The 10,755-nt window shown below is 29.7% G+C and overlaps 1 protein-coding gene across 1 annotated transcript in view; it reads right to left on the bottom strand.

The window, feature by feature from the left end:
- Positions 1-10,755, bottom strand: part of LOC106460635 (serine/threonine-protein phosphatase 4 catalytic subunit) — a 31,767-nt gene that overhangs the window by 18,260 nt on the left and 2,752 nt on the right. Inside the window, exons 2-3 of the mRNA XM_013920361.2 lie at positions 2,463-2,633; positions 351-503 (exon numbers count right to left, since the gene is read on the bottom strand). Of these exons, the coding sequence (XP_013775815.1) occupies positions 351-503; positions 2,463-2,612 (303 nt within the window). The 5' untranslated portion in view covers positions 2,613-2,633. The remainder of the gene's footprint in view (positions 1-350; positions 504-2,462; positions 2,634-10,755) is intronic.

The raw sequence follows: 10,755 nt of genomic DNA, 5'->3' as shown, positions 1-10,755 counted from the left end.
CAGTACTGGAAAAAAAAATCGTGTTTTTCCAGGATTTCCATGACATTCCAGGACGCGTACGAACCCTGTATTGAAATGATACGCTAAAGAGAAGGCAGCTAGTCAATATCATCAACTAAATAAAATTCCTGTAAAATTTATATATATGCCTAAATTGTTTTATGAAAAACATGATTTTACAGCAAATGTCTGTTGTATTTTGCACAAAGAAATTTATGTCAGGAAATGACACTTCCCTAACATGTTTAATCAAAACTTTTATCACTTAATATCGCTTTTGTGGTTCCTTATTATTGTATAAAACACTCACGAAACAGTGACTAAACTCAATTTATGTAATTTTTTTTTACCTTAAGAGCTAATAAAAGAAGAAAAGTCTCAACACTATAAAATCCTCTGTCAACAAAATCTCCCATAAACAGGTAGTTTGTTTCAGGTACATCTCCACCAACTTTAAACAGTTCTTTCAAATCATAAAATTGTCCATGGATGTCTCCACACACCTATAAAGGGAGAAGGAAAAAAACAACAAAAAAACATGAATTATTCTTATTATTACACTGAGACACATAAATTGCAAGTTATGTACATTATACACAGTTTTTCTGTATTTTTATTTCAAAAATATTATAAATATTATAGTGACACACAAAAAGAGGGTGAAAAAAATAATTTGCAATATCCTCCCAAGTTTGTGACACAAATGTCTTAAACTAAATAAGTTTATGTCCATGTAATTAAAGCATTTAACTGTCACCCATGTTCTAGATCAGGGATAGCAAACCATTGGCATGCATGCCACATATGGCACATGAAGGGAAATTGTTTGTATGCCAAATTTTTTTAAGAAATATTTTTTCGTAAATTTTCGAGTAAAAAATGGCAGTGAAGTAAAGTTAAAAAAAAGTGGAATTAATTGAATTTCAGTCTAGCTTAATTTGGAAAGAAAAGTTTGTTGAATTGAGGAAAAGCATTGAAGAAATGGAATACCAATGTTTAGCTGTGTCTACATCAAATTGTCTCTATTAAAACAAAGATCACATGGCAGAGCATTATTATTTTTTTATCAACCATTCAATCATTGAACAGTTGTACTGGTATAGTTAAAACAAAATATCAATGAGATGCCTATTACTTTCTAGAATATTTGAAAGTTGTAGTTTCCTGTCTGTTGTAAGTTATTTTTTCTGGTTCTTAAGCTTTAAAAGGTTGGCCACACCTGTACTAGGTAGTTCCTAAGGTGGAATTATTTATCCAAGTTTTGTTATTTCATATTAAACAATAAAAGTAAAAAATAAATTATTTTTACAGAATATCTCCTTTTTCATTTATTAATCTATAAGTTAGAATTCTTCAGTTTTTCTTGTCTGGTATACGATAACAGAATGGAGAGTTAAAACATTAATCTCACAATGATTTACTAGTATATTTTGTAATCTGTTCAAAATAAAACTTAAAAAATAAGTTTGTTCTTTTTATATATTTTGAATTTTAAGGTAACTGATATTTTTACACTAAAACTAAGATGCTTTTGATAGTTTATGATAATACCACATGCATATTCAAGTCTTTTATTAAATAAATTGTATTTAATCTTATTGTTCACGTTTGCAGATATTATAGTTTTTCTTAAGTTAATAGATAAACCCTTTATATATATATATATATATATATATATATATATATACACACACACACACACACACACATATATATACATTATAAACTCAGTAACTACAGGGCCATCATAGAGCACAAGCAAAACACATCTGACTAAATAGTCAAAGTTTAGAGATGCAAAATATTTAAAACCTAAAACCTTTTATTTAATACTTCTTTACTATTCAAGTTATTTAACCAGCCTCACTTGAGGTACTCCTTTAACTACTGTAGATTATGAATACCAATCCCTTTTTTGAATAAAAAAATAAAAGAAAAAAGGCTTTAAATTTAAAAGCAAACCAAGGAAAAGAAAATACAGGTGATATTTTTTACTTATCTGTTTACAATTATTTTATGCTAGCATATACTAATACAGAAGATGAAATTTGAGTTTGCTGGTACTATCAAATATAGTCCATGGAAGATGTTGCATAAATGTTACTTATTAGGGAATTCAGATAAAATTATCTCAAAATTCAAATAAAGAATATGTAGACTTCTTTAGCTAGCATTCAGAAAATTATTCTTACATCCATAATCTGATGTATGTTACTAACATACAGCAAAAAAGGTAAAATCAAAGACCTTGTGTCCAGTATATATGTGAATTGGGGGAAAAAACACAAAATTAGAGTTAGACAAAACATGAATTATAAGTAGTTAAAAAAATAATTGATTCATATAATAGCCCTCTTTTAATAAATAATGAAAGAATCTTTTATTTTAGCATTACTTCATCATAAATGAACTGTGAAACAAATAATACTTGTATCATAAGATAATTCTTTGTGATATTATACCGTTACTGGCGAGTCAACACGTTGGACGTTACTTTCTTCTACTAAAATCTCTCTGGCTTTTGTACAAAGAGCTTTTACTTCACTTTCTTTGATTATTTCACATCGTCTTAGTTGCTCAATTTGTCTGTCAAGGTCACTGCAGTCCCCCATCCTACAACTTTAAACCTTCAACTTGTGAAGAAAAATTAGTATTTATTAATTTTCTCTTTCCATAACCATAATAACACAAAAAAATGTTTGATTTAATCTATTTGAACATTCATAATTCATAATAAAAAATGAAGTTCACAGAGCAATCTTGTAAATTTGTCTAAAATTTAGAACTCACTATACAGGGTGGCAATTCAATACATATCATGTTACATGTATCATAATAAACTTTTCCTCCTTTCATTTGTTTTTCTTTAACTCTATACTTACTATGTCTTTTTCATTTTAATTAATATGGCAACAACAAAAAATGAAAGCTATCCATCCAAATAAAAAGTTTTGATATTTACTAATTCAACAAATTTGGGATTATTGTATATAATTAGAATAAACAAAATTCCATATGTGCTCATGAGACAGCATATTTGAAATGAATGATTAAAACATTTGTATTCATCATTGTTTCCGAATGAAATAATTTTAAAAATAAAGTGAACAAGTATTCTTGTTTGTGATGATAAACAAAAAAATAACAGGAATAAAATGTGTCACCACAGTCAATTATTATCGGGAGTTAAAATTTACCTCTTTGAAATATACCAATGAAAATAAAGTGACAACTTAAAGGAAATGAAATAATATAAAATTTAAAATAATTGATATTTGAAGATCTTTTATTTAAAAACATGTTTTTTACAAAATTGAGATCAATTTCAAATGACTAGAATTCATAATCACCCCAGCATTCTTTCAGGTAAGGAAGGAGATGTTTACTTTGCTGTAAACATTTTTAAAAAATGTGGATTTTAAAAGCATATATATAAAAATGCATATGTTTAGATTTAGTTAAAAAAAACAGCACAACCAACACTACTAAAAATAATTAAAGTCACACAATTAGCCTAAGAGATAAGGCAAATCATTCAAGCATTTTTTTCAGGTAAATTAGCATCAAAACATGTACTGGTTTTAGCATAGTTCTCTGGACCGAAACAGTCAAAAGCAGTTGAAACTCCTTTTCTGAAGATATTGAAGTTGCAGGTATGCAAAACAGATGCTTGGCAACTTTAGATAAATGAGAAAATTTGTATCAATTGAAGATTTACTCTTAAACTCCTTATTTCAGCACTGCATAAATGAGGTACACTCTTTTCAACAGCAACTGACTCTTCCTTGAATGCCTGACCCAAAAGTTCATGCAGTGCCAATTCTACCTTTTTGGTTTTCTTTGGAGCTGGCTCTTCATCCTCACCTTTGATAATAGCTTTGACAGTTGGCACAGCTTCAAGAGAAACAGCAGGAGATCATCTTAGAAATAATGCTGTTGTTACTTTTTGTTCCCTGTCAGACAGGAGATATTTCAAACTCATGGCCAGAGGAGGTGGATATAAGAGGCTTAGCCTTCCCAAATAAATTATCCCTCACAGGACACATATTCAAATATATTATGTAGAGAGAAAGAGGGTGTATGTGTATTACTGAGGAAGGTTCATTTATATAGGAGCTAAAACTGATTCTTCCCAACAGCATACCCCCCTCCACACACACACACGTGACAGAATAGCCTACCCAAACAAAAGACTTACATGATGCTTATGCTCATGGCTTTCTCAAGCAAGGCATTGTATGCTGCTTCTTTCTCAAAATCAGTTACAAAAGGAATGGTTTTGAATCTTGAATCAACAGCAATTGCAACATGAATGAAATCTTATCTGCAGCATAACAATTTTCCAAAAACTCAAGGCTTGCATTTTTCATGTCTCGGATCATTCTCATTTTCAGAGTTTTTGTTTCAAAGGTGAAAGAAGAGAAACTAAAAGTGAGATTGTTGGTACGACCTCATAAGCTCAATAATGCTTTCTGCTTGCTTCACATAAGATTTAAAGTGCCAGTGGAAGATTTTTTTAAACTTCATTTCACATCAGGGTAGCATAGACAGCTGCTTGTTGTTTTGAGAAATGCTCAAGCACATCAAAAGATGAGTTCCCTCATTTTACTACATCTTGTTTCAGTTTCTGTGTTGGCAGCTCTAAGTTTACTTTGAGTTTATTTGCAGCTTGTGGCTATTTAAGTTTCATTCTTCTGTGGCATTGTTCAATATTTCTACACTGTTTTCTGCTGTGTGACTTTCTTGCACTATATCTTGTTTGCAAAACTTGCATGACTTCAATTTCCATGAGGACTTGGGAATTAAATGACAAGTCATTGTCACATATAATTCTATGGCTTTTCTAGTCCAGGAGTATGTAATTAAAGCAATAATTTCAGCTACTGCTATGTCTAACAGGACATTTGCTTTAACCTCGAGGTACACATTTGGAATCACTTTTTGTGCAAAGTGATTCCTACCAATCATTTCATTTATTACAGCCTTAAAATGTTTACTTTCCACTTGCAAATAAGGCCTCAAGTCTTTAGCTATAAATCTGCCAATATCATTGTTATTTTCATATTCCTCATTGGAGTCATTTGTGGTGTGTGGAAAGCTGTAATTTTTGGATGGACATCCCCATATTTTGGGTTAGAGGTAATGGCAGTGAAGCTAATGATGGAAACTGATCTAGATCTAGACCCCTTGTTCTGGCTCTTTGAAACCCAGGATGATTGGCTGTCATGCCTAATCAGGTGCAGCTGTAGTTTTTGTACTATATGTGATCATTTGAAAACATGTCATACAAACTACCTTTTTATCATCTCTTTTCAGAAATCCAGAGTATTTTTACACATTACTCTTATATTGTGCTAGTGGACTGACAATTTCAAATTTTTTCTTGCTCAGCCATTTCTTTTTTACGCACCTCTGTTATAGGATAATAGTCATATAAAATATTCACTTTCCAATGTTACCAACTCTATGTGAATGTTTAATTAAAAGGATTGTTAAGTTAGCTTCCTATAAATTTACTGTCTTCAATATCAATAAAATATGGTTAGGCCCTACATCTTTTTTCAAAAGACAAATATATGCACTGATGAGATATTCAGTCTTAATTTTACTTGATGATCTCTTCTATATTCCCCCTGTTGATAGATAATTTCATAAACTTGTTTCCTTTCAAACCTCATATTTCTGTCATGTTATATTTAGAGCACAGAATGTAAATAAGGCTGCACAAAAAGACTTAGTGTTATTAAAGATGTAAAGGGCAAGGAAGGTTGTTAAATGCAACTCTCAGTTCTTAAAACATTTGTTTAATTAGAAAATAAATTAATAGACTACTGATGTTGTAATAATTAATTATCAAATATTTTGCCTGGCCCAAAAAGAAATTTCTAGTCACTTGCAAGTTTATATCTAAAATAAGGATTGATCTTCAAACTTTCACGAATAAATATACTGATACTCATAAAAAAGATGATACATTAATACACATCAATGTATCATGACACCTCTACTACAATTGTAATTCATTAACATATAATTACACAAAAACAGTATTAATTAAATGTGTTTTATTGTAATCAAATTGCAGGATTCTTGAATTTTGGAAAAAAACTACAAGGTAGTTTTCTGTGCTAACCATTCCTAATTTGGAAGTGATAGACTAGAGGGAAGGTGGCTAGTCAATACCGTCTACTGCCAACTTATCAGAATGAAAACTGGGATTTTAATTTACCCATGGCCCCAAAGTGCAGAACTATTTTTTGGTGGTAATGGGGTGTGAACTATGAAACCTTAGATTCACAGTTTGAAGTACTAACCACTGGGCCATTTTTGGCCAAAAATATAAAAATCTTGTTATTAATACCTTAATATATTATTAATACGACAAAGTACAACTAGAAAATAAAAATTAAATATTCATCAATTCATACACCATTTTTATGTTTATCAAGATTCAGTCTATATCTTGTAAAAAGTATAACTTTATTAACTTGTTATTAAATATATCAATCACACTTGGCAGAAAGTATGAACTATTTGCATGTTAGTAACTTGATATGTAAAGTTAACATAACATTAAAAGACAAAAAAGGGATCTTTTGATCCATCTGGGCAGTTCCTATTCACTAAATTAAACTAATCCCTAAATAACAATAACGGCAAACTCAAAGCCTGCCCTCATATTTATCAAACCTTCCTTTAACTCTTTCAGCATGGGCTCAGTCCCAGGACTGATCTTGTAACCATTTTGTGCTTATTATAGTTATCATGCTATAACCTTTAAATTAGTAAGTGAATGTTAATGAAATTTGGCAGAGTATCAGTAAACATTACAATGCTTTCATACGTAAATTTGTTTATTAAGTCTTAAGGTTTGTAAAGCAATGTTTTTCTCATGTCTTTTTTCTTTTCTCTATCAAGCAAAGTAATAATAATTTTAAGATTAAAAATACTTTTATGCATCAGAAAATTTTTAAATTTTACAAGCAAAATCTTTATAATGTCCATATAGTTATCAAATGTTTCTTAAGAAAAAACTTTATATTTTATCTGTTATTTTCAGTAATTAATCTCTGTATGGGTTTGGTAGATTTGACCGATCTCACAACCACCATAAAAAATTAAGAAATAAATATAAGTTATGCCTCTTTCATTCTAAAATGAACACAAAGTATAACATGTAAACATAAATGTTTAGATTAAATAGCTTAAATCTCATAACATTATACATTTATATATATTTATTATTTTTATTACACTGACCTTTCAGCCGTACCTAGCTAACAATACAGAAGTTACAGTGACATGGTCCATGTGCACTCATGTTACCGTATCCAATAACACAAAACTGACCTTTGGTCTGTACAAAGTAACTTGTCTTGGCTGAGTTTTAATTGACTAGAATTTTTAAAATACAGTCACATTTCAATTATTATACATTATATATGTATATAGATTATTGCTATTTTGAAATAAGTTCTTAAACTTGCTTTTCTTAAAACATAGAACAGTAACTAAAGGAGTAAAGCAAACAATTATCTCCAAGTTATAACCTTTTTACTCGGTTGCTAAGCTTTTAAAAAATTTGCCCGTGGAGGATACGAAACAAAATATTTTTTTAGGTTTTATACATACATTTGAATAACTAAAAAAATCATAAATTACTACATTAATACCATAGAATTCCACTATAATTTATCAAGCTTAGTAACTAAGATGTATTTTAGTCTAGAAAAATATGAAATTTCAGGCAGACTATAGACATACCCTACCTCGTCAAAATATTGGTTCAAAAGAAAGAAATGGCACCAAGACTGTTAAAATGGCTGAGAGCCACTATGTGGACATTCTGAGCTTCTGATTAATTATTCATGTCATATATAGAAGTAAGTGTATATAAGGGAGCATTTCCAAAAATTAAAAGAGAAGTTCTTATTTTATATTATAGCTTGTCAGTATTGGTAATTTGAGTTTCTAATTTGTATGAAACTACAGACTTAGTATTTTGATTTCATAAACATCTAATTTGAACCAGTGCTGTATTCAACATACCACATGTCACACAAAAATCAATGTTTATCTATGTTTTTTTTAATATCTGCTTTTAAATTAAGAAATTGAGTAATATATAGTACTAAAATTTGAATTATAATCTACAGTTTGATACCAAACCTATTGACATAAATTCATGAAATAGTAGTTCAATAAAATTTTGAGTACAAGTCAACAAATGAGATGACATGGCCTTTCACCCGTGACCCATCTCGAAAGGGTTAAACTCCCTTAAATTTATGAATTGTTGGAATATTTCAGAGGAGAGCTACAAGGATGATACCTGGGATGGAAAGGTTATCATACAAGGATAAGTTAAGATCTGTGAACTTGTTTTATTCAAGTCATTTAACAAAGTTTAAAATTTTGCTCTACTAATCTTTTGACATTCTTTGAAGAGATTACTGCTCATGTAGATGAGAATATAAGTGTAGTTTTGGTGTTAACTGGATTTTCAGAAAACATTTGACCTCAGGGCTAAGAGTTAGGACCTATTTTTTTTATTTACATCAATGACACATATAAAGGAATGGTCAATAGATTATTTAAGTTTGCTGATGACATCAAAATCAGTTTGCAACAAAAAATTAATATTTTTGTTCAGTTAGCAAAAAACGCTCATCTTTGTATATGGAAAAATCAGTGTCAAAATTTAGAGAAGGGGCTCTTACCTTTAACTTAAGAACATGTTTCTAGCTAATGCTATACTAACTCATTTGAACATGAACATGGACAGCTTTGTGAACTAATCAACATTTCAACAGATTAAATGTTATAATAATATAGTTAAATATTTCAATAGTTATTATTCCTTTAATAAAAGAATGTTTTCTCATCATTATTTACTGCATTATCATTCAATTATAAACTATTTCCTCTAATACAATTATTCCAAGTTTCACAATGCACTCCATTTAAACAACTCTTATGTAACTAGCAGATGCCCATTGAAACAGTTCAACAGTAAGTTCCCAAAAATAATGATGAATAAATATAAAATGTGCAGTCAACCCAATCCCTTAGATCAGAGTATATATGCAATATGATTGTCTAGTGGGCTGTTTACAACTGCATTTTGTCATTCCATGTGCTATTTGAATGAAGGAAATTGCATTGTATTTGTCTTTAAGCAAATGCGACTGACTGCAATGTGTTATTAACAAAAATATTTTGGTTTTCAATGCAATGGGTGCATCCAGCACAATAGAGTGCTCAAATTCTCTAAGTAGCTGTGGGGATTTTCTCCAATGGATGCCACCGTTCTTTGTCATTTTACTAGGTGCCAGAAAGGATTACTACTGAAGTGAACACCTTTTGACTGTAAAAAGTATCAAAGGAGACATATTCAATTCAATTCATTTAACATGGTACAATAAAATCATACACATTTATAATACCGACATGAAAAATAATAAAAAAACATAAATTGAACAACAATATGTACTCAAATACGTTCTTCTCTTTATGCATTTCTTCCTTTCATGCTCCTATCTTCAAAACATTTCTTTCAACCCGGGCTTGGTCCTTGTAACCATTTTTTGCTTATTATACTTTTCATGCTATAACTTTTAAATCAGTAAACGAATGTTAACAAAATTTGGCAGTTTATTAGTAAACATTACAATGCTTTCATACACAAAATATCTAATTTTTTATTAAGTCTTAAGGTTTCTAAAGCAATGTTTCACTGATGCCTTTTTTTTTTTCTTTTCACATCTTGCCTATCTATCATGCAAAGTAATTTTCATATTATGATTAAAAATACTTTTATGCATCAGAAAATTTCAAAATTTCACATGCAAAATCTTTATAATGTCCAAATAGTTATAAAATGTTTCTTAAGAAAAAATTTTATATTTTATCTGTTATTTTCAGTAATTAATATCTGTACGGGTTCGGTAAATTTGACCGATCTCACAACCACCATAAAAAATTAGGAAATAAACATAAATTATGCATCTTTCATTCTAGAATGAAGAGAAATTATCACAAGAAAACATATATGTTTAGACAAAATAGCTTAAATCTCATAACATTATACATTTATATATATTTATTATATTGTCCTTTCACCTGTGCCTGGCTAAAAATACAGAAGTTACAATGATACGGCTCACGTGCACTCATGTTACCGTATTAAATAACATAAAGGTGACCTTTGGTCTGTACAAAGTAACTTGTCTTGGCTGTGTTTTAGTAGACTAGTACTTTGTAAAATACAGTCACATTTCAATTATTATACCATAAATTAAACAGTAAATAAATAAGAAAAGCAAATAATTATCTCTTCTAGTTACGACCTTTATACTCGGTTACTTGATGTAGGTTGCTAAGCCTTTAAACATTTTACACGTGGAGGACGTGAAACAAATTATTATTTTTTGGTTTTATATATACATTTGAATAACTACAAAATAATAAATTACTACATCAATACCATAGAATTGTACTATAATTTATTTAACATAGTAACTAAGCTGTTTTTGGGTCTAAAAAAAATATGAAATTTCGAGCAGACTGAAGACACAACCTACCTCATTGAAATCTTGATTTAAAGGAAACAAATGATGCTAGGTATGTTAGAAAACCACTAGAGGGACATTCTGAGCTTCTAATTGGTTATTCATGTCACAGATAGAAATAAGTATTTATACAGGAGTTTCTAAAAAATGGAAGGAGGTGAGTGGAGTGCCACTATGTTTGATT

Source organism: Limulus polyphemus, unplaced genomic scaffold (genome assembly GCF_000517525.1).
Source record: "Limulus polyphemus unplaced genomic scaffold, Limulus_polyphemus-2.1.2 Scaffold806, whole genome shotgun sequence".
Lineage (NCBI taxonomy): Eukaryota > Metazoa > Arthropoda > Merostomata > Xiphosura > Limulidae > Limulus > Limulus polyphemus.
The sequence above is the reverse complement of the archived record's forward strand: the minus strand, read 5'-3'. Positions and strand labels throughout refer to the sequence as shown.